This window comes from Peromyscus maniculatus, chromosome 1 (assembly GCF_049852395.1).
Source record: "Peromyscus maniculatus bairdii isolate BWxNUB_F1_BW_parent chromosome 1, HU_Pman_BW_mat_3.1, whole genome shotgun sequence".
NCBI classification, from domain to species: domain Eukaryota; kingdom Metazoa; phylum Chordata; class Mammalia; order Rodentia; family Cricetidae; genus Peromyscus; species Peromyscus maniculatus.
Window position 1 is genome coordinate 189690081 of NC_134852.1, and position 25146 is coordinate 189715226.

The 25146-nt window shown below is 41.3% G+C and overlaps 1 protein-coding gene across 1 annotated transcript in view; it reads left to right on the plus strand.

The window, feature by feature from the left end:
• The first annotated feature begins 1031 nt into the window (after positions 1-1031).
• Kif11 (kinesin family member 11) overlaps positions 1032-25146 on the plus strand; it is a 48378-nt gene continuing 24263 nt past the window's right edge. Inside the window, exons 1-10 of the mRNA XM_042263007.2 lie at positions 1032-2003; positions 10352-10484; positions 10651-10748; positions 10838-10916; positions 13337-13522; positions 13631-13755; positions 16225-16315; positions 16560-16802; positions 18515-18610; positions 22420-22508. Of these exons, the coding sequence (XP_042118941.2) occupies positions 1927-2003; positions 10352-10484; positions 10651-10748; positions 10838-10916; positions 13337-13522; positions 13631-13755; positions 16225-16315; positions 16560-16802; positions 18515-18610; positions 22420-22508 (1217 nt within the window). The 5' untranslated portion in view covers positions 1032-1926. The remainder of the gene's footprint in view (positions 2004-10351; positions 10485-10650; positions 10749-10837; positions 10917-13336; positions 13523-13630; positions 13756-16224; positions 16316-16559; positions 16803-18514; positions 18611-22419; positions 22509-25146) is intronic.

The following is a 25146-nucleotide window of genomic DNA, read 5'->3' on the forward strand; positions in this document are numbered from 1 at the left end:
GGGCAGTTAGGAGTACTTCCTGCTTTTCCAGAGGACCTGAGTTCAGTTGCCAGCCACACCTCAGGAGGTTCACAACTGCCTTTAGTTCCAGCTCCAGGGGATTCAAAGCCATATTTTGTCCTCCAAGGGTACCACCACATACTTGGAAGACACACACAAACACAAATATTTTTTTTTGTTTTTTTTGAGGTGTAGCTTTGGCTCTCTTGGAATTCACTCTGTAGACCAGGCTGGCCTGGAACTCACAGAGATCTACCTGCCTCTGCCTCTACCACCCGCCTCATAAATACAAATCTTAAGCCCCACCCCACCCCAAACAAACAAAACAGCCAAGAGTGATAGGTCCCTCTTGTCATACTAGTACCCAGGAGGCTGAGGCAGTCAAGTCACTGAGGATTCACACAGGGCTAGCCTTAGGTTCAGAATGGCATGTCTAAAAAACAAGATTAAAACTGAGTGCCGGACATAACCTGATTGATACAGAACCTCGTGTAACCCAGAGCAGCCTCAAACTAAATGTACGAGAACCATCTGATCCTTCTGCCTCCGCCCTCAACTGTCTGTAGTTTGCTTTTAAAAGGATACTTCCTGAGTGAAAGCAGTTGCAAAGAAGAGAAAAAGAGAAGTAGGGACGTTGAAGGAAGTCATTCAGGGGAGAGATTCAAAGCGTTGGAGGACGGTGGTTGTTGTGGAGACAGCTTGCAACAGACTTGTAAGAGTCTAAGGTTCTGGTTAACAAGTGTCAAAGTGAGAAAAAATAGGGTGGAGGCAAGGGTATAGAGTTCCCGTACCTGGTGGTGGCACAGGCATTCAATCCCAGCACTCAGGAGGCAGAGCCAGGTGGATCTCTGTGAGTTCGAGGCCAGCCTGGGCTACCAAGTGAGTCCCAGGAAAGGCGCAAAGCTACACAGAGAAGCCCTGTCTCGAAAAACCAAAAAAAAAAAAAAAAAAAAAAAAAAAAAAAAATCCCAGCATTCAGGAGGCAGAGGCAGGTTGATCTCTGAGTTCGAGGCCAGCCTGATTTACATAGTGAGTTCCAGGACAGCCAGGGCTATACAGAGAAGCCCTGTCTGGGGGGGGGGGGGGGGTGAGGTCTGGTATGTCCACTTTGTGGGACAGTTGGAGATGTCAGTGAATCTCCGGGATCCTGCAGCTTATCCGTAGACAGTTGACTATCAGCAACTGAGAGGACCGGGGATCTGGACTGTGGGAGCGGGTATTGGGAAGATCCACGGGCGCTTTCCCTTGCACCCGCCGAGTGACATGAGGCTCAACGGCATTTAAGATCTCGAGAAACAGAAAGGCAGCGCCGAGCACCCACCGCGGCGGGGGAGTCGTCCTAACCGCAACGCAGCTCGGGGGCGGTACCCACCGCGGCGGGGTAACCATTCTTACAGTTTCCCCGCCCGGCCGCCACCTACACCTTAACCCGCCCAGGCCTCGGAGGGCGGGCAGGACCCGGCGCGCACGGCGGCGTAGGCGTCCCAGGCCCCAGGAACCCACCAGCAGCGGCGCGATCCTCACGGGACGCTCCGCACAGCGTCCGCGGAGCCACGGCTCCCTCGCCCGCCCCATTTGCTTTTCCCTTCGGCCACGCCCTAGCGTGGCCGCGGTGACGACGCGGCGTCCCATGATGCCTTGCGCGCCACGCCGCGCTGCCATTGGCTCCGTAGCTGGACGGCTTTTTCAAATTGAGGCGCCGAATCGTTCGCTGGTTCCTGGGCAGAGAGCAGCTCGGGGGTTCCTCTGTCTTGCTGGCTGTTGCGGGACGGTGGCTACGACCAGACGCTTGCGTGCACCGCGGAGTCGCTGAGCCGCGAGTCTCGGGCCTCCAGGCCGCGGCAGCCCCGGACGAGAGGAAGCGGGCGCCCGGCCCCCCACAGCGTCGGAGTCACAACCGCGGCGGCAGGTTTTGGCACCGCCGTCATGGCGTCCCAGCCGAGTTCTTCTTCGAAGAAGAAAGAGGAGAAGGGCAAGAACATCCAGGTGGTGGTGAGGTGCAGGTAGGCAGGGGCTGGCTGGTACGAGCCCAGACGCGGAGGCTTCGCCCTTGGGCTCCCTCCGGCGCCGTTCGCGGGAGCGCTTTGTTGGCATTTTCCGGAGGAATCGAAATTACCCGTCCGATAAAAATGGTACCGGGTTAAGATCTAAACTAGGGTTGGTTTCTGAGGGGAAAGACTGTTCGTGTTGGTTAGAGTTAAGCTGCATTCACGAAGAATTGGATGGTTGCTCTTCACTGAAAAGTGCGTTCCCTTTTTAAAAATCCAATATCGCCGATGATTTAGGTGACATTGTCTATGCTATTCCATGAAGGGTGCCAGTTTGGGAATAAAGCTTCATATCTACTTTGCGGGTAGTTTGGCTCTTGCCTTGGGGTTATTTCCACTTCGGAAAGAGTAATCACTCGTTTTCTTTATTCTAGATGTAATAGCTTATTCACCTCTAATTAACCAAGTAGACATCACTGAATTTAAGCATTGAAATGCTGTAAAGTGAGTTTATGAAGCTCACAAGCACTTAGGTACATGTCTGTGGTGCAACATATTGCTCTTTAAATTTTTTTTTTTTTTTTTACTTTTTCGGGACAGGTTTTCTTAGTGTAACAAGCCCTGACTGTCCTGGAACTGGCCTAGAACTCACAGAGATCCACCTGCCTCTGACTCCTGAGTGCCACCACCACCCAGCCATTTTGGTGTTTTTTTTTTGTTTGTTTGTTTTTTTTTTTGAGACAGTCTTACTATGTTGCTAGACTGGCCTCAAACTCTGGCTGTCTACCTGCTTTACCTCTTGAGTCCTGGAGTTACAAGCAATTCGATCTTGAGCTGTCATACCTCACTGGCCAAGTTTTTAAACTAGGTGTCAGAGAGGAAGTGTGGCAGTGAATTCCAGTCTAGCCAGAGTCACTTAACTGTTGCACTCTAGAGCTTTACTTTAGTTACTTAATTTGGGGATTTATTTTTAATCAACAGGAAAGCAAATATATATATAGTTTATTTTTAATTATGTATCTATGTGTGGGTATGTACATGCATATGCAAGTGCCCATGGAGATCAGAAGAAAGCATCATCTCTAGGAGCTGGAATTACAGGTGGTTGTGAGCCACCAGGTGTCGGGGCTAGAAATAGAACTCCAATCCTGGAAGAGCAAGAAGTGCTCTTAACCTGAGCTATCTTGCTAACCAACAAATGCACTTTTTTTACAGTTATTTTGTACTTGTTTATTATTATTATTGGACTATTACCTTTTCCGTGTGCTATTATTTCCTTTGTTACTTGCAAAATATTTGAGTTATAAAAAGTTATAAAGAACACTAATGGTGTGGTGTGGTAGCACAGGCCTTGAATCCCAGCACTCGGGAGGCAGAGGCAGGCAGATCTCTGTCAGTTTGAGGCTAGCCTGGGCTACAGAGTGAGTTCCAGGACAGCCAGGACTACATGGAGAAACCCTGTCTTGAACAACAAAACAAACAAAAGACCACTGTAACAAACATGCTTTTATTTATCACTCAAATTAATAAATAAAGCATCTAATATGTCCTTATTGTCCTCCTACACATCAAGCCTTGCCTTAAGAGATTTCTTTTACGTTTTTCACCAGTGAAAAAATGTTTACGTTGTTCAGTCGTGTACGGTAATTTTGGCAGAGGTTTTTCTTTTTCCTGCCTGGTTACCCTTTTCTCTATCAAGTAGTGTTTCTGGTGCAAATTTGCCATTGATTTTAATAAGCAACATAGGAGGCTTTCTCAGGCTGTCGGGTGTTAAATCCAATTTGTCTTGTATCCATGTTTGGTTGCAGGGTCTCACTACATAGCTTTCTGGCTAGCCTTAAACTCAATTGGCTGTCCAGGCTGAGTTTGAACTCAGTGCAGTCCTCCTGCCTCAGCCTCCTGAGTCACTGTGTGAGCCACCATGCCTGTCTTTGATGCTGTTGCCTATGTGTTTGGTGTCTTATCCCAGGAATCATTGCTAAAGCCACTGTTGTCAGGCTTTCTGTTCCTTGTTTCTCTAAGTTTCACAGTATTGGGTCTTAGGTGCAAGTCTTTGGTCCACTTTGAGTTGATTCTTTTGTATGTGGTGTTAGGTGAGCATTTGACTTCGTTATTTTGTGTGTGGGTACCCAGTTTCCCCAGCACCATTTGTTAAAAAGACTGTCCTTTTCCTACTAAATGGTTTGGGCACACTTGTCTAAAATCATCTGCCCTTATATGAGAGCATTCTATATGTATCATTATGTATGTGGGCATTCTGTTCTACTGGTCTATGCCTGTCTGTCTGTCTGTCTATGTCCCTCCCATATAGTTTTGATTATTTAGAGCTTCAGAATGAATATGTTTTAAAATCAAGAAATGTGAGTCTTGCAGCTTTGTTGGGTTTTTGTTTTTAGTCTTTTGTTTTTGGTATCTTTGAAACAGGCTCATAAATTCTAGGTTACCCTCCAGCATGTTGCTCTTCCCGCCTTAGCTTCCCAAGTGTTGAGATTTGCTATAACAGGTTTTAATAATGTTTTGCAATTTCCATTTTAAAAATCTTTTAACTACCTGACTAAATTAATTTATTCTTGATGTTGTTCAAATTGAATTAATTTTGTGATTTTCCTTTAGACTGTTTACTGCTAGTATATATAAGTGCAATTGATTTACATGCTAATTTTAAATATTATTGTGTGTGTGTGTATGATGTGTATGTCACTGTCAGCATTCACATGCCTCTGTGTGTGTGTGTGTGTGTGTGTGTGTGTGTGTGTGTGTGTGTGTGTTTCTAAAGTTACATACAAAGTGGTTTCTCTTGGGCAGTCTCATACATATAGTGTCCTTATGCTTGTTCACCTCTTGCCTGCCCCTCACCTCTCTTGACCCCTTTTTGCTGGTTCACCTTTTCTCTAAACGCCCCCTTCTGCTTTCAGGTCTCTTATAGTTCCCTCTCCCACCTCTCGTGTGCTCTGTTTTCATTTCCATTGATTTCCAACTATTTTCTGATTTTCCTTGTGCTTTCTTTGTTGACCCTTGGCCTTAAAGCACGTTTTATTTACTTATTTATGTGTGGTACTAGCAGATTGAATTTGAAGCTACATTTTAAGAATGCATCTATTGTGCATATCAGGGTCCTGTAGTTTCTGTTGTCTCCCTGGAAAACTTCCCTATCAAAAACCCTACATTACATGTCTGACTTCTTCACAATTAAATTCTGCTTAAATGTCACCTCATCAGATGCATTTCATGATCACCCCAAAATAGTACTCATCTACCTCCTTTTATCACTTCCTACACCCCCTTTGCTTAGTTTTACTTCTAATTTATAAGTACCTAATATATTTATTTGGTAATGTCTCTTCCAGTTATGTTAAAAGTTTCCAGTGGCCTCATTCTTAAACACCTTCTCTTTCTGCCTTCACTTCCTGAGTGGGATCACTGGTGTGCAGGACATGTCTGCTGTCTGGTGCTGGGGATCAAATCTAGGGCTCTGTGCAAGCAAGCATTCTTAACAACTAGCTACATCCACAGCATCTCTTTTAAAAAAAGATTTTTTTATTTTTAATTATGTGTATACGTGTGTGTGTGTGTGTGTGTGTGTGTGTGTGTGTGTGTGTGTGTGTGTGTAGATATGTGCATGGAAATTCAGTGTCCCTGGAGTTTAGAAGAGGCTGCTGGATACCCTGGAGCTGAAACTTTAGGGGTTGCATGCAGTATGGGCTCTTAACTGCTGAGCTAGCTCTCTCGCTCCCAATTTGTTTTCTGAATTTTGTTTTGTTCACTAGTTTATCCCTACTATCTATCATATAATAAGTATATGATGAATGTTTGTGTAATGACACGAGACTTAAAATTTTTTAATTAATTAATTTATTTTTCTGTTATCAGCTTGATACAATATAAATTCTTATCCTAATAGTGAAATGTTTCATTGAGGCTTGCCCAGTAATTGAGTAAAACCAAAAGTTATTATAAGCCACAGTCATCCTAGGGTCCCCCTGCTATGTAGCCTCCCTGGTTCTATGGGTTGTGGTCTGATTGTTCGTTGCTTTGTATCTAGAATCCTCTTATGAGTGAGTATATACCATGTTTGTCCTTCTGGGTTTGGGTTACCTCACTCAGGATGATTTTTTCTAGTTCTATCCATTTGCCTGCAAATTTCATGCTGTCATTGTTTTTCTCTGCTGAGTAGTACTCCATTGTATATATGTATCACATTTTCTTTATCCATTCTTCCGTTGACGGGCATCTAGGTTGTTTCCAGGTTCTGGCTATTACAAATAGTGCTGCTATGAACAGAGCTGAGCATATATCTTTATGGTATGAATCAGCATTCCTTGGGTATATGCCCAAGAGTGGTATGGCTGGGTCTTGAGGTAGATCGATTCCTAATTTTCTGAGAAACCGCCATACTGATTTCCACAGTGGTTGTACAAGTTTGCATTCCAACCAACAGTGGAGGAGTGTTCCCTTTGCTCCGCATCCTCTCCAAAATTGATTGTCACTAGTGTTTTTGATCTTAGCCATTCTGACAGGTGTAAGGTGGTATCTCAGAGTTGTTTTGATTTGCATTTCTGTGATGATTAAGGATGTTGAGCATTTCTTTAAATGTCTTTCAGCCATTTGTGATTCTTCTTTTGAGCATTCTCTGTTTAGCTCTTTAGCCCATTTTTTAATTGGACTGTTCAGTATTTTGATGTCTAGTTTCTTGAATTCTTTATATACTTTTGAGATCAGTCCTCTGTCAGACACAGGACTTAAAAATTTTTTAAAAAAATCTTTAGTATCCCTCCCTTACCATTTTGGCTTGAAGTTTTATATATCTGTATTGAGGCCCCAAATTTGTTAGGATAATCAGCAGGACCCTTGCAATTTTTAGTTAGAAAAATCTGGGTAGGGAAATAGTTAGCTTGGAAGTACTTTTTTCTGTTAGCACTGACAGTCTCTAAAGTATATCTTGAGAGTTTTATCATTCTATCTCCCCCCACCTCCACGGCTGGCTTGTACCTTGCTATAGACAGGCTGGCCTGTAATTTATCGACTCTTCCTGCCTCTGCCTCCTGAGTTCTGGGATTAATGGCATATGCCACCATGCCTAGCACGAATTTTCCTAATTTTTAGTCATGTGTGATCTGTATAAATTTTCTATTATTCTGTCCTGACAATTTGAATGACATTCTGTGTCTTAATTTCATGTTCATGCAAGAAAGTAACGTAGAGATGCTGGGAATAGTAGGCAAATTGGAAAAGCTTTAGTTACATGAAAGCAAATCCATTATACTTGATACTTTTAGCTTACTTCAATATACGTTGATTTTTTTTTTTTTTTTTTAAACTGGCCAGGGGGATGAGCTCTGGCCAGGTCCATGCCCAGATTCCTGGGAAATGGCATCGTTGATTTTTAAATTAGTTTTTAGTGAACTCTTAATAATGTATATTCCTGTTGGTAATATGCATTGTGTGGGCTTTAGTATAGTGGCAAAATGACAGCATTACTATTACCCAGGAGTTAAATTCCCCAGATCATCACAAATTCGTTCTTCTGACCATTCAATAATATGCTAGTGAATTAGGCATGGGAAAAGAAGTTGAGGTATGTATCATAAATAAATAACATCTTGGTTGTCTAGCAATGAGGGGAAGAGATTTTCTATTTAGATCTTCCTTACATAATGTGCATACTCAGTGGGATAAATAACTCAAGTTTCCTTTGGCTCAATTATGTATTAAGTATATAAATATGTTATGGATGCTACTCTGGACTGTGGTGTTTGACAGAGATTACATGGGGGATAAATTGATACAGCTGTAGCAAAACTGTTGACTTATAAAGGTAACAGTCCTCAGAAATAAAGTATAGTGTTTTAATTTTCAGTTTACTTAGTTTTTTTCATCATTCCTCTTGGGATGAAATTTATTAATATAGCTTGACATAGTGCCATGCATAGTACAGGGGATATGTAAACTAACAAATATTCTAGTCTGAATTCTGTTAGACACTAACAGCTGATTATGAGAGATGATGTTTAAAAGGAATGTGGTAGGAATACAACAAATGGGACCTTCTTTATGGGGAGAAGAATACCATGAGAAGGAACCCCTGGGTTTCATTTTGAGACAGGTATACTCCTCAGCTGAAGAAATAACCTTTTTCTTTCTAAAAACCATGTGTATTTGTCTGTTTATTGGTTGGGGGCATGTGTAGAGGACAGAAGACAGCTTGTTGGGAGTCGGTTCCTTCCTTTCACCGTGTGGCTTCTGGGGGTTGAGCTCAACTGGTCAGCTTGGTGGCAAACACCTCTACCCACTGGGCCATCTCACTCTCCCACCCAAACCCACCCTCCCCCTGTAAAAATGTATCTTTGTGTGTGCATGCATGTGCAGGCCTGGAGCTGACCTTGGATATCTTGCTAGATGGCCTAGGATCTCATGGAACCCAGTGCTTACAGTTCTGGGTGTTCTGGCTAGCCAGCTTGCCCCAGAGATCTCCTTTCCAAGTGCTGGGATTACAGATGGCTTGCACATACTTGGCCTTTTTTTTTTTTTTTTTTTTTTTTTTTTGAGAAAGCCAAACTATTTCTATAGAAGTAGAGAACAATTTGGATATCTCCAAGTGACAGATAACATTGGCTTGGATGGAAGAGAAACAAAATAACCAGCCAAATAAACAATCAAAATAAGCTGGAGGCGAGTATCCCCATAAACTCAGAGAACAACACTGCAGAATAGTGGGAGAAAGAGGAGCTGTTTACACATATTTAGAAGAGATTAAGTTATCATTGTATCTTCTCAGACCTCTCATGCAGCTTGGCTTTTAAGTGAGTTTTGGGGATCCAAACTCTGCTCTTCACTCTTGGCCTACAAGTCCTTTACTCACTGAGCCCTCTGCAGCCCTGAGGAAACAGTGCTGAGGAAATAGTGCTTTAGGCCTAGGCATGTCATTAGAATGGAGATCACTGATCTCTTCTGCTTGTAGCACTTCTGTGCTTGTTTCAGCATTTGAAAAGTGAAGAGAGTGTTGCTCTTAACTTCCGGTTGAGAAACTAACACAGTAAGGTGGCATAATACTCTTGGAACAGTGGTGCAGGGCATTGGACTGATGGCCTCACATGTGCCACGTAAACACTATGCTACTTAACTACATCTGCAGTCTTTGTTTGTTTGTTTTGAGACCAGCACTTCCTAAATGTCCAAAGTTGTCCTTAAATTCAATCTGTAGCTCAGGCAAGTCTTGAACTTGAGACTTTTGCCTCAACTTCCTCAGTAGCTGGAATTCCCAGCCTTTGACAACCATTCTTGAGTTATTAATTTTGTGTACTTTTTATTTTGTGCCAGATAGCCTCTGGAAGGCTTACAGTTTGCATACAAATTTGATGTTTTTTCTATGATATCATAACCTAACAATCTCATTTTAAGAATATTGGAGATATAAGTTGGGTATAGTAGTACATGCTTTTAATCCCAGCATTCAGGAGGCAGAGGCAGAGGCAGAGGCAGAGGCAGAGGCAGGAGGATCTCTGTGAGTTTCAGGACAGTCAGGGCTACTAAGAGCTCTACTCTGCCTCAAAATAAATAAATAAATAAATAAATAAATAAATAAATAAATAAATAAATAAATAAATAAATAAATAGAGGACAGAATTCTGAAAAAGATATTTTTACATCTTAAATTATGTTAGCCTCTGTTCTAAAAAACTGTTAGAATTGGAGCTGATGATGTAGCTCGTTTGGAAGAGTGCTTGCCTAACATGCACAAAGCCCTAGGTTTGATATCTTACTTCATAAACCCAGCATGGTGGCACACACTTACAAATGTAGAACTTTGTGGGTAAAGGCAGGAAGATTAGGAGTTCAAGGCCAGTCACTGCTACATAGTGAGTTTGAAGCCTGCCTGGGCTACATGAGACCTGCCTCAAAAAGAAAAAGAAGAGGGCGGAGGGAGAAAGAAGGAACTGCTAGAATTATAATGTTTTACCTATCTTTGAAAATGAGTTTTATTTCTGGGGAACTGAGGCCTTTATGATTCTACTGTCTGCTTTATAGTGTCATTTCTCTTTATTCCCTATGAACAACTTCATGTTACTCTTTCTTTCTCCTTCTCCTCCCCTCTCCTCTCCCTTGCTCTTCCCTACCCCTCCTTGCTTTTGATCTTTTGGGTTTTCAACATAAGGTTTCTCTGTGTAGGCTGGACTTGTCCTGGAACTTGTTTTGTAGACCAGGATGGCCTTGAACTCTGAGATCTGCTTCCCAAGTGCTGGGATTAAAGGTGTGAGCCACCACTGTCCAGCTACACATATTTCCTTGATTAATGTAGTTAAGGAAAGTGTCGTTATTGAACTTGTTAACTCAAAGTTCCTAACTGTGTGTATTTCTCCTTACAGACCATTTAATTTGGCAGAACGGAAAGCTAGCGCCCACTCGGTAGTGGAATGTGATCATGTGCGGAAAGAAGTTAGCGTGCGAACTGCAGGGTTGACTGACAAGACCTCTAAGAAAACATACACTTTTGATATGGTACTTATTTTCTCCTGCCTTCTTCCATTAGTCACTAGTGTGAAGTAATCCCTGGAAAATGGTACACTGCGAACTTTGTCTTCATGTTTGTTGAGTGAGTTCTAGTGGGCACAATTATTACCATGAATGGTGTGTTTTCAGAGCTTTTCTCTCGTTTTTTAAATAGGTGTTTGGAGCATCCACGAAACAAATTGATGTCTACCGCAGTGTTGTTTGTCCAATTCTAGATGAAGTTATTATGGGCTATAACTGCACCATCTTTGCGTAAGCGAAACAACTCATTTTCAAGTTGATAAGAATGTTTAGATATGTGTATTTGTTTTTAATTTAATGCTTTTTTGAAATCTTGACAGATATGGCCAGACTGGCACTGGAAAAACTTTTACAATGGAAGGTGAAAGGTCACCTAATGAAGTATATACCTGGGAGGAGGTATTTATTGTTTATAATATCCTTTTATCTTGAGTGTGACAAAAAATTGGCCAATTAAAACCTGGTTATGGATCTCTGTTGAGATGTAGAAGATCAGAGAATCAAGTCAAACCATAAACCTAAGTTATACTAAAGTACAATAAGTAGTACTTTAGTAAAATTACTGATGTATCAGAAGTGTATGGTCTCAATAGGAGAGATGAGACCAACATATACAATACAGTTAAGTGATAAAAAGAGGGGTCAGCTGGGCGGTGGTGGCGCACGCCTTTAATCCCAGCACTTGGGGGGTCTATTTGCTGGGTAGTAGTGGTACATGCTTTTGATCCCAGCACTCAGGAGGCAGAAGCAGGAGCATTTCTTGCATTCCAGCCTGTTCTACAGCGTTCCAGAACAGCCAGAGCTGTTACACAGAGAAACCCTGTCTCAAAAAACAATAAAGGTGTGTATGGGGGTGTCATAGTTAGACTCCAGAATAGCAGGAGCAGAATGCCGTCTCTCTCCCTACCACTCTGTTTTATCTGTACGGAAAGAGTTTAATGTTTCAACACCCGTAGTGGGTACCTAAAATAGTAAAAGTATGTATGCTTTTTTCTTTTTCTTACCTATGTACCTATAATAGCATCTAATTCATAAATTTGGCATAATAAAATTTTATCAATAATAACTAACAATATAACATAAGAAATGTAACAATATTCTGTAATGTTATTCAAATATAGTTTCTGTCTCAATTTTTTTTTTTTTTTTTTTTTTTTTGGTTTTTCGAGACAGGGTTTCTCTGTGTAGCTTTGCGCCTTTCCTGGGACTCACTTGGTAGCCCAGGCTGGCCGCGAACTCACAGAGATCCACCTGGCTCTGCCTCCCGAGTGCTGGGATTAAAGGCGTGCGCCACCACCGCCTGGCTCTGTCTCAAATTTTTATACTGTTCTTTGTCACTTAAATGGAGGACTTTACATTTTTCTCTTTCATATATCCAGATTTCTAGAATCACTGCTATTGTGCTTTAGGTGATAGTTTAAAATTATTATTTTTACTACTATTACTACCACTATTTTGACTTTTTGAGCCAAGGTGTTATACCAGCCAAGGTTACCCAGGCTGGCTTGGAACTCAATATATATTACCTTTGGACTTGTAATAGTTGTTGCCTCCATAGTGCTGGGATTATATGAAATCAGAGTTACTCAAATATTTAACACTGTCCTATCAGATCAGTGGATCTGATAACCATGGTGCTACCAACTGGCTAACAAGTAGGAAGCAGAGGCAGTGTAGACACATATAGTCAAGGGAGTGATCCGTGTCCCTGGCAGGATGGTGCATTATTTCATTGTGCTACTCAGTATTACGCCCAATTTTTAAATGGCACAGCTGTTTATTTCTGTATTTTCCATTTAATATTTTTAGATTGTGGTTGACTATAACTCAGACTGAAGTGACTTGGCTTCTCTGACATGACATTAGTTAAGTTTTAGTTTTTTACTTGCTTTGGCATAGTTATCCCTCAATATTAACAGAAAGGGGTTGATTCCAGTACATACACATATAAACACACCAAAGTCTGAGGATGTGTAAGTCTTCTTTTATCAGATGGTACAGTATTTGTAGATAGGTTAAATGTATCCTTTCAAATAGCTTAAATAATCTGTAAGTTACTTGCAATACTCAATATAATGCAAGTACTATGTAAATAATTGTTGCACTGTGTTTGGGGGTGGTGAGTATTTGTTTTGAGACAGGTTCTTATGCAACATAGGCTGAACTTAAAATTGCTATATAATTGAAGCTGGCCTTGAACTGATCCTCTTTCTGTATCCTAAGTGCTGTAGTTACTGGCATGCCCTACCACACTCAGTTTATACTGCACGTTTTAAGGGAATAGTGACAAAGGAAACTGTCTGTACTTGTTCAGTACAGATAAAATTTTCCAGTTTTTTTGGTGATTGGTGGAATGCAGAACAAGTGGATAAGATAAGAAGGGCTGACTGGCTCATATTGAAATACACTGTAAGCCAGATGTGGTGGCTTGTGACTGGAATGCTAGTCCTTGGGAGGCTGGGTTAGGAGAATTGCAGATTCAGGGCCAGTCTAGGCTATATAGTAAACCCTAAATAAACTAGAGTCGAGTATGACAGTGTGTATCCATAATTCCAAATACCCTGGAGACTGAGGCAGAGGGATCTCAAGTGTGGGGTCAACCTGGGCAATTTAAGGAGGACTCCTGTCTCTAAAAAATGAAACAGGGATGGGGTATAACTCAGTGGAAGAATACTTGCCTAGTATGTGTAAGACCTTAGGGATTAATCTCCAGTGTTGCAAATGTAATAATAAACTCTGAAGGAGGGCTTGGTCATGTTTTAACTGTTGTAGTAAATGGCATTTTGAGTTTATTTTAATTCTTATTAATATAATTTTAGGATCCTTTGGCTGGTATAATTCCACGTACTCTTCATCAAATATTTGAGAAACTAACTGATAATGGCACTGAATTTTCAGTGAAAGTGTCTCTGTTGGAAATCTACAATGAAGAGCTTTTTGATCTTCTTAGTTCATCCACCGATGTCTCTGAGAGGCTGCAGATGTTTGATGATCCCCGGAACAAGGTAACTCAGTTTGAGAATAAAGTTTCTGAATTTTAATGTGTGAGTCTTTTAAAAGTCAGTGTACTTTTTCTTCATAAGATAATAGATATTCTTTTGATATTTGATTAGAGAGGAGTGATAATCAAAGGTTTAGAGGAAATCACAGTACACAACAAAGATGAAGTGTACCAAATTCTGGAGAAGGGGGCAGCGAAGCGGACGACTGCAGCGACCCTGATGAACGCTTACTCTAGGTAAGGGAGCTCTTTCCTTTACTCCATCTCCCCTGTGAAAGATCTGCAGGCATCAAGTCGACAAGGTGAGAACTGCGTCTCAGTGTAGATTTGCTGCTACAAGGGGAGTTCTTGGTTCTTCTCATCAGGTTCATAAAAAGGGCAGCAATACTGGAAGATTGTTGAAAGGAAAACAAAGATAAGTTAAATTATTGCAGAAGTAGTAACAGTTCTTTTTCAGGTGAGTTCATGGTATGCTGGCTGTGGCGTGATGGTTCACATCTGTAATTCCAGCATTTGGGAGGCTGAGGACAGAGGTCCCAGAGCTGGGGTTCAGATGAGCACATAGGCCAGCTTGGCTACATACTGAGACTTTGCTTCCGAACAAAAGAACGTTAAAGCACAAATAATCTGTTGATTCAAAAACCAAAGATAGGTGTGGTGGCACACGCCTTCATCCCAGCACGTATACTGCAGAGGCAAGTGGAATTCCAGGCCATCCAAGGCTACATAGTGAGACTGTCTCAAAACCAACCAACCAACCATCCAACCAACAAAACAAATAACTTAAGTGAAAGCATATCTGGTCTCAATGAAAATACCTGGTTTAAATGAAACTGTATCTGCTGGGGCCCCAGATTAAATTTTAAGATGAAATACACAGAGGCTAAACTACTTTTTTAAAGTGGCCTCTTAGGCCCTGTTATAGAACTCTTACTGAAAAAAATCTCATGGTCTCAATAAAAGGAAAATAATATGTTAATTTTCATTATTTTATGGATTTTGTTTTTGTTTTTGTTTGGTTGTATTGGGAATTCAATCCAGGGCACATGTAACAAGCACTTGCTCACTTGAGCTATAGAAATTGAGATCAAATCTTTGTTTTAAAATGATTTTACTTTAGTGTAGATACACAGATGGTCACTAACTCATTAAAAAGTGAGGAAAGAACTCTGTAAATACTGTTTACCACCATGCCTGGTTATACATTTTTTCTTTTATATTAAATATCACTTTTTATGAATAAAAAAATTAACTCAGTATTCCCAAGACAGTTGATATTTATGCTTAATTGCATTAATTCCACAATCTTGAACTAGAAACTGGTGAGTAGGGCTGGTACAATGGCTCAGTGGGTTAAGCTGCTTGTCATGCAAACCTAGCTACCTGAATTTGATCCTGAAACCCACCCACCTAAAGGTAGAGGGAAAGAAACAAATCCATGTGGCATGTGCCCTATCCCTTCTTGTAAATAAGTCCAAATCTATCCATAATAAATACAATTGTTTAAAAAGTTAAATCAGGCCAGGCGGTGGCGGCGCATGCCTTTAATTCCAGCACTCGGGAGGCAGAGCCAGGCAGATCTCTGAGTTCGAGGTCAGCTTGGGCTACAGAGTGAGTTCCAGGAAAGGCGCAAAGCTACACAGAGAAACCCTGTCTCGAAAAAAAAAAAAAAAAAAAAGTTAAATCAGTGAATAATAATGGGAAAACATAAGATAAAAAGAACTCAGATGTATAGTTTGTTTTGTCTTGCACCCTTCCCTCTTCTATAATTTAAATAACTTTTACAAAATAAGAATTTTTAAAAGTACAAAGAAGAAAATTAAAAGTATATTCTCCACTGCTAATGATATTAATAAATGCAACCAAGTTTTAGATGGGAGCCATCTGCTCTGAGACACACTCTTCCTTTTCAGAGGTGCCTGAAAATTCTTTGTGTGTGTGTTGCTGGGAATGGAACCCAGGAACTGAAGTGTGCTAGATATAGGTTCTACAACTCCAGCCCTAAAAGTTCTAGATTTGATAGCTTCTTCTTAGGATCAGTATTATAGGTTGAAGTGTGACCCTAATTAGTCTTATCAAATAAAAACCCGGAATCAGATATCCGGGTGAAGGCTGAAAGATCAGAGAAGTAGAGCAACCAGCCACCAGAGAGTTCTTACCTCAAGGAAATCTCAGACTGAATGGGGCATCCTGTCTCTACGAATCCTCAGACTGAATGGGGCTGAGCTCTTGTCATCCCTCCACCCCCATATTACTATTTCCACTTCCCTGCTGCTGGGATTAAAGGCATGAGCCTCTCAGGTACTGGGATCAAAGGTGTGAGCCACCACTGCCTGGCACTGTTTCTCTTTTTTTAGACTGGTTCAATCTTGTGTAGCAGCCCAGGGTGACCTTAAACCCCTGATCTTCCTGCTTCCTCCAAGTGCTAGGACTAATGGTGTGTGTCACCCGGCCTGACCTCTATGGTTAACTAGTGGCTATCTCTACCCTCTGATCTCCAGGCCAGCTTTATTTGTCAGAACACAAACAAAATATTCAAAGTAGGTAGTGGGTAGAAATTTTGTCATCCCACGTTTTATTTTCTGACTGATGATATCTTTGTCTTCCCTTCTGTGTTTAGATCTTCCTTGCCTGTTTTCGGTATTTCGTAGGGAACAGATAATGTTTTACATTGTAATGAGTGGACAACCTGATCTTGTTTTCTAGCCGTTCCCATTCAGTTTTTTCTGTGACAATACATATGAAGGAAACTACAATTGATGGAGAAGAGCTTGTTAAAATTGGAAAATTGAATTTGGTAAGCATCCTGCCTGAATGCCACTGTGCTATTCTTGGTTACTTCTAGAGAAGCTTGGGATTTCACTTACATACAGTACGTTTATAGTTAATTTCATTAATTGCTTTGGCGTAGAGGAAGAAATTTGTTGTGGAAAATTTATTTTGCTAGCCATTTAGTATATTACATATAATAAAAGATATAAAAGAATACAAATCTTTGAATCCAGATATAATAGATTGACATTTTCTGTTTAAAATTAAAGGTTGACCTTGCAGGAAGTGAAAATATTGGGCGTTCTGGAGCTGTTGACAAGAGGGCCCGGGAAGCTGGAAATATCAACCAGTCCTTGTTGACTTTGGGAAGGGTCATCACTGCTCTTGTGGAAAGAACGCCTCACATTCCTTATCGCGAATCTAAACTGACTAGAATTCTGCAAGACTCTCTCGGGGGACGAACAAGAACATCTATAATTGCAACCATTTCCCCTGCGTCTCTCAATCTCGAGGTAAGCCCTTTGAGAGAAGCAGCCACTGGGGGACGGTCAGTCTTTCCTAGCTGTCATAGTTTTAAAGTTCATTTACTTGCTTTATTCTGTACTGTAATATATAAGAATCTGGACATTGTGTATGAACATATCCTAGAGGATGCCACTGTGATAAAAAGCCAGCTATGACTTCCAAAGTGGTTCCTTTGTTCCCCCTCTCTCTGTCTCTCTGTCTCTGTCTCTCTCTCTCTGCTAGTTTTCTTTGAGATAGGATTTTGCTGTGTCTTTCAGGCTGGCCAAGACTTGATCTCCCTGCCTCAGCTTCCAAAGTGCTGTGATGATAGGCACATGCTATTAAACTGGCTTTGTAATGTTAAAAAAAAAAAGTTGTTTTTTGTTTCTGTTTTGGTTTTTCCTTTCTTTCTTTCTTTCTTTTTTTTTTTTTTGGTTTTGTTTTTCAAGACAGGGTTTCTTCTCTGTGTAGCTTTGCACCTTCACCTGCCTGTGCCTCCCGAGTGCTGGGATTAAAGGAATGGTGCCATCACCGCCCAGCTAAAATATTTTTTTGTAGGCCGTTCTCTTCCGCCCCCCACTTTCCAAATAAGCACTCACAGGCTTAATATTACTTATAAATGCTTGCTGGTAGTTCAGGCTTAATACTGACTAGCTCTTACACTTAAATTAGCCCATAATTCTTACCGTGTGGCATGGTACCTGTTCTCAGCACATCTCATCTTGCTTCCTCTGCATCTGCCTGGCGACTCCTGGCTCCGCCCTTCTTCCCGGCATTCTCAGTTTGGTTTTCTGGCCTAACTGCCGGCCCAGCTACCGGCCTGTCAGCTTTTTATTAACAGTGAACATAACCCACAGCATTTTTAATTCATTTGTTTACTTACGTGTGTGGGCATACAGATAGGAGTCAGAAAGGTTGTCAGTCCCCCACTTGTAACGTGGGCTCCAGAAGTCAAGTTCAGGTCATTTGGCCTGGTGACAAGTACCTTTGCTCACTGAGGCATCTTGCAACCCTTCATACATTAAAAAAAAAAAGCTGTGGCTGGAAAGATGGCTCGATGGTTAAGAGCCTTGGCTGCTCTTTCTTCCAGGGGCCAGTGTTGGATTTCCAGCACCCACATGGTGACTCACAACTATTTGTAACTCCATTTGTAGCTGATGCCCTCTTCTGGCTGCCTCAGGCACTAGCCCCACACAGAGTGCACAGTCACACATGCAGGCAAAACACACACACACATTAAAGGAAAAGATTGCTGAAGGTCAGTAGTGATGGGTGGTGTGTATGGGTTCATTGAGAACTTAGGCCTAGTCAAGTCTTTTTTGGGGTACTGACTTCTTATACTTAGTATTACTATTTTCATTATGATATATTAGCATACTATGCTAAAATTGTGCTATACATCAACACTGTATTCTTTTTTATGGATGCATAATATTTAATTATATAAATATAGGTGTTGTGTGACACTGTTGCTGGAATCTCATGGACAAATGTCTACTCACCTCAGATAGAATGCGTGTCAGACCAAAGTAAACACATTACCAGAGCTCACCTTAGTGAACTGATGGGTTTTATTGGGGTTACTTATAGTAATATGAGTGAAAGATTGCTTATAAAAGCAGAAATGACTCAAAGACAGCTGCATCCTTTCCCCTCCCCCAGGTACATTTTAAATAACATCCTCATGCTTTCAGTAATTAACTTTTCCTTTTCATGACAGGAAACTCTGAGTACGTTGGAATATGCTCACAGAGCAAAGAACATAATGAATAAGCCTGAAGTCAATCAGAAACTAACTAAAAAAGCTCTTATTAAGGTAATTATGAATTTGTATGGAGTAATGTAATCATGTTTGGCATATCTGAAATATGGAATAGCAAGAAATTACTATTTTTGTTTTTGTTTTTTTATTCCCGAGACAGGGTTTCTCTGTGTCGGCCTGGCTGTCCTAGAATTCACTCTGTAGACCAGGCTGGCCTCGAACTCACAGCGACTGCCTGCCTCTTTCTCCCAAGTGCTGGGATTAAAGACGGCATGTCCCACCTACCTGGCTAAGGATAACAACAGCTCAAAGTTAATCAAGATTTGTTAAATTACTTGTTGTAGACATTTGTTATTGAGTGAGGGTCTCACTGACTCACTGTCTGTGTGGTTCTGGAGACCTGCTGCCGCTAAGCTGCATCAGCAGCCCCTGTGGCCGGCAGTTTCTGTAATGACTTAAAACAAGTGCCTGCGTGTTACAGTGTTCTTCTCACAGCGATATGTGGACATTCCAGCTTTATTGTTGGCCTGGTTGACACTCTGGACAGCATTCGTGTCAACAAGTATGAACTTTGTTTACATCCTTGAGGTGAAATTCACTGACATTTACCTCTTGTCAGCACTTATTTCAACGATTTTAATACACTGATGTAGTTATCCAACAACTATGCAATTCATTTTTAGAAAAAAAATTAACATTGTGGTTTCCTTTTTTTGTAATCAAGTGACCACTGATATCCTTTCTTTCTTTCTGTCTGTCTGTCTGTCTGTCTGTCTCTTTGTCTTGTTCTTGAGCAGATTCTTAGTTTGTATTCTGGTATTTGTTTCCTGACCCTCCTGCTCTGCCTCTGTAGTGCTGGGATTGCAGCTATGAACCACCCTGCCTGGCTTATCAATACACTTTCTGTAGACAGTTTGCTCTTCCTATACATTTCCTAGGAGGATCATATACTACATGGCCTTTGCCTGTATCTTTTACTTGATTTTATTTATGCTGTTGTGGATATGTGCCAGTAGTTTATCCTTTATTTTGCTGAATAATATTTCAATATATGGATAATACTAAACTTTATTTAAACATCCACCAGCCAATAGATTATTTCCCAAAATGCTATGACACTCATTCCTCCTCTCTTCTTAGCTCTAATTCCTGTACTCACTGTTCTGTACAGTTCTGTAGTTTCAGAAGTATTATCGAAGGGAATGGTCTATAGCGCATAGACTTTTGGAGTTGTCTTTTTAAATTTTATATTATTCTCTTGAGGTCTCACCCAAATTGTCACATATCTCAACAGGTCTTTTTAGTGATGAGTGCTTTATGGTGTCTGAACTATTTGTATAATTTGTGTGACCATCTTAAATGATTTATTGAATAACTTTAGTTTTTTTTCTGTTTCAAATGAAACTGCTATTTATATTAATTCATAGGCATTTGTGTAAACATATATGTCTTATTTACTGTTCTGATTGCTGTGAGGAGACACCATGACCAAGGCATCCTATAAAATAAAACATTTGATTGGGGATTTGGTGACCATTTCCAAGGGTTAGGCCGTGGTCATCGTGGTGGTGAGCATGGTTGGTAGGCAGGCACGGCACAGGAGTGCTAACTGAGAGAGAGCTCACATCTGATCTGAAAGATGGAGGCGCACAGAGACCAAGACTGAGCCTGGCACCCCACTGACATTCTTACTCCTCCTTTCTAACAATCCAACTGGAAACCAAGGGTTCAAATATGTGAGCCTGTGGGGGCCTGTTGTCCTCTGAACCACCAACACATTTTCACTGACATTTTTATTACTAACTATTAACTGTGTCTGTCCATGTGCGTGCCATGGCGGACATGTGAAAGTCGGATGACAGCTTTCAAAAGGTCTCTTCCTTCTAACCCTAGCCCCAACCCTGACCCTGACCCTGACCCTAACCCTAACTGTGGGTTCCAGGGATCGAACTCAGCTTGTCAGGATTTTGTGGCCAATGCTTTTAGCAGTCGAGACATCTCTTCTGGAATTACACTTTCATTTCTTTGTGGTAATTGTCAGGGAGTGAATTTGCTGTGATACGTGGTAACTGTGTACTTCAGTTTTTAAGGAATGACTAAAGTACTTTCTTGTTGTGGGGTGGAGTTGAGTCTCACTCAGTAGCTCAGGCTGGCATGGAACTCTTACTCCTTCTGCCTCTGCTTCCTGAGTGCTGGATTTACAGGCATGCACCATATGCCCAGCTCTATCTACTAAACGACTCTTTAGAGTGGCTATATAATTTTGCCTTCCCACTAGCAACATAAGTGATGAGTTTCTCTACATCTTCAGCAGCATTTGGTGAGCGTTAGTTATTATATCACTTGGTTTTAACTTACATTTCCCTAATGACCAATGATGTTGAACATCTTCTCTTGTATTATATTACATTATATTCATATGTCCTTTTTGTTTGTTTTGCTTTTCAAGGCAGGGTGTCTCTGTGGAGCCCTGACTGTCCTAGAACTCACTCTGTAGACCAGGTTGGCTTCAAACTCAGAGATCTGCCTGCCTCTGCCTCCTGAGTGCTGGGTTAAAGGTGTGTGCCACCACCATCCAGCTTAGATGTACTTTTTGGTGATATGTTTGTTTATGGCTTTAGCACTATTTCCTAATGGATTGTTTGTTCTTTTATTGGAGTTTCAGAGTTTTGTTTTTTTAATGTGCAGGGGTGTTTCCCCTACGTGTGTTTACCTCATGTATGCAGCACCAGTGGAAGCAAGAAGAGGGTGTCAGCTCCTCTGGAGCTAGGGTTGTGGATGTCTGTGAGCCACAGTGTGTGCTGGGAATTGAACTCGGGTCCTCTGGAGGAACAACCAGTGCTCGTAACTGCTGAGCCATCTCTCCAGCCCTTAGAGTTCTTAATAGAATATAGTTTAATTACTTTGTTGCATAGGAAGTTTTCTGGATTTGATTGAGGTTTGCAAACATGTTTTCCTCCTTTGTTGTACGGCTCCCCATCTTTGGTGTTGTCTATTATATCAAGTTTCCAGATTTCTGTGAGCCTGTTTCTGGACTCTCTGTTCTCTCCCATGTATGTATTCATGTCTTCTTCCACCAGTACTCCTATTGCAGTTGTGTAATGATTCTCTGATTGTCCTGGGTTCTTATCATCTTGACACAAACTAGACTCATTTAGACAAAGGGAACCTCTATTGATAAAACGCCCCAACCAAACTGGAGGCAAACTTGTGGGGTATAGTTTTAGTTAGTGATTGATTTAGGAGGGCCCAGCTCACTGTGGATTGTACTACCTCTGGCCAGATGGTCCTTGAGTATGTAAGAAAGAGGGCCGAGCAAACCATGAGGAGGAGCAAAGCCAGTAAGTGGCATTCCTCCATAGCCTCTGCTTGAGTTCCTGCCTCCAGGTTCCTGCCCTGACTTCCCTCAGTGATGGACTACAACCTGAGAGTTGTAAGCTTAAGTAAACACCCCCCTCCCACTCACCCCCACCTCCTCCCCACCCCCCACCCCCGCCAAGTTTCTTTTGGTCATGATATTTTATTACAGCAGTAGAGATCAAAGGTGGATAAGATATTTATGATGAACACATTTAAAGACTCATTAAGGCTATTGAAAGAATATTTCTAGACAAATTAGCATAGATTTAAAACTAGTTATAGCTGGGGGTAGGGGTGATCTCAGTATTTCAAAGGCCGAGACTGAAGATTGCCATAAGTTCAAGATCAGCCTGGGTTTTGGAGTGAAATCCTTTTTTTTAAAAGTATGATTATAACTTTTTATGTTTGAAAAACATAAAGGGCTAACATGATTTATTTCCTGCACACTGAATGATAGAACAAAAACAACTAACTTGATATCTATATAACCTGCTCTTGTGTAGGAGTATACAGAAGAGATAGAGCGACTGAAGAGAGATCTTGCTGCAGCCCGTGAGAAAAATGGAGTGTACATCTCTGAAGAAAATTTTAGGTAAGCCTTTGGCTGTGGAGTTGGTGTATGTATATATATTTAAGTTTACTTATTTTAAACATATGCATAGTTTGCCTGCATTTATGTCTGTGTACCCAACTCAGGATGTGCTCTAGGGACCAGAAGAGGGAGGGCACCAGGTCTCCTGGAAATGGAGTTATAAACAGCTATGAGCTGCCAGGTGGTGCTGGGAACCGAACTCAGTTTCCCAGACAGCAGACAGAGCTCTTAACTGATGACCCATCTCTCAGCCCCTTATTTTTGATTTTGGAGATGGTTTCACTATTTATATAGCCCAGCCAGTCTGGAGCTCTCTGAATCCTGCTTCAGCCTCATACACAGTTACTGAATTACAAAAGTGTGCTAATATACCCATCTCTGAAAGCCATACTTTCAGATAACAGGGAGTTTGGAGTAAAATTTACTTATACAGCGATAAGGAAACAGTATCTACTGCCAATAAGTACTTCTTTTGGTTTGACGGTAAAAAGTAGTTACTGGGCCAGTGAGGTGGCAGTGTGTAAAGGTACCCGCTGCAGGTCTGATGACTCCAGTTTGATGTCTGCAACCCACATGGTGGGCGGAATGAGCTGGCTTCCACACATTGACCTTTGACCTCCACATGTGTGCCGTGATACTGTGCACATGTGTGTGCATGCACACACACACACACAAATAAATAAATAAATAAATAAATAAATAAATAAATAAATAAATAAATAAATGAAGGGTTGTTGTTGTTTTCAAGTGGCATGCCCACACAGTGACCTTTGACCTCCACATGTGTGCCGTGATACTGTGCACATGTGTGTGCATGCACACACACACACACACACAAATAAATAAATAAATAAATAAATAAATAAATAAATAAATAAATAAATAAATAAATAAATAAAGTGTTGTTGTTGTTTTCAAGTGGCATGCCCCAGGAGGCAGAGATGGAATTTGATGTTAGTCCGGGCCACATAGCAAGACTGGTCTCAAAAGTAAAGCTCTGATCCATGAGATGGGTCACTGGGTAAAGGTGATTGCTGCCAAGCCTGAGGACCAGAGTCCTCAGACCCATATGGGAGGAGGAGGGAACCAGTCCTCCAGAAGTTGTCACCTGACTCCATATGTATTCTGTAGCACACACACCATCTCCCTCACCAAGTAAATGTTTACACACACACACACACACACACACACACACACACACACACACACACACACAAAATGTTATGAAACACTTTTTTAAAAAGTCTTTTAGCTTTTTATTTTGAAATAATTATTTGTTTATGTGAAAAGTTCTAAGAGTACAGAGAAGCCACATGCATGATGATTATTTATCCAGGCAGGGTCTTGTGTAGTCTAGACTAGTCTCAAGCTCTCCAAAGTGCTGGGTACAGGCATGCGCCACCATGCTTAGTTTTATGTAGTCCTGGGGATCAAACCCAGGGCTTTGGGCACTAACCAGATCCTTCACTATTTGAGTCACACCCTCAGCCCTTTCATTACTGGTTAAGACACGCTTCTGCTCTGTGGTACTAGCTGGCCTTGAACTAGATCAGGCTGGTCTTGGATTTATACCAATCCTACTTCCTCTTTCTGAGTACTAAAATTACAGTTGTGGGTCCTAACACCTGGCTCCCCATGTATTATTTACCCAGTTTCCACCAATATTCATTTATGTAACCGTGATTCAATAGTAAACATAGGAGATTGACACTGGTACCTTTTGTATGTATGACTCTGTACCATTGTGACACACTTGTGTAACCATCACTGCAGTGAAGATACATAAACCTCTTTTTGCCCCTTCTTTAAGGTCACGTTCATCTTCTCTTTTCATTATGAATCCTATCCTCTGACAGTTCTAGACTAGAGCTAAACCAACTATCTTGTCATTTCTGAAATTTCCTAACCCTCAGGAATCAGTGTAAACCCATTCCAGTGGGTCTGGAAGGCCTGTGAGTTTTGTGTTTAAAGCTTACTTCAGCCAGGTATGGTGTTGCATGCCTTCAGTCCAAGCACACAGGAGGCAAAGACAGATCTCTGAGTTTGAAGCCAGCCTATCTTTTTTTTAAATTTATTTATTAAATTTAATTTTACATATTAGCCATGGATTCCCTTGTTTTCCCCCCTCCCGCCCCCAGCCTATCTTTAAGAAGAATTGTTCATCATACTTTATTTTTACCTTTTGTCTTGTTTTAGTTTTTTGAGACAGGGTTTCTCTGTGTAGTTTTTGGAGCCTGTCCTGGATCTCACTCTGTAGACCAGGTTGGCCACGAACTCAGAGATCCACCTGCCTCTGCCTCTGAGTGCTGGGACTAAAGGTGGGTGCCACTGCTGCTCAGCTTGTTTTGTTTTTTTGAGACAAGTTTCTCTGTGTAGCCCTGGCAGTCCTGGAACTTGCTCTACAGACCAGGCTGGCCTTGAACTCAGAGATGCACCTGCTTCTGCCTCCAGAGTGCTGGGATTAAAGGCGTGTGCCACCACCACCTGGCTATTTTACCTTTTAGACTTTGATTTAATGTTCAGATATTTTGCTGAATTTTATTTCTGTTGTCCCATTTTTAGCTTGTAAGAGCTCTACCACATCTTTCCTGACTTTAGAGAATATGGTGTCCTATTGTGTAGATAGATTGCACTCCTC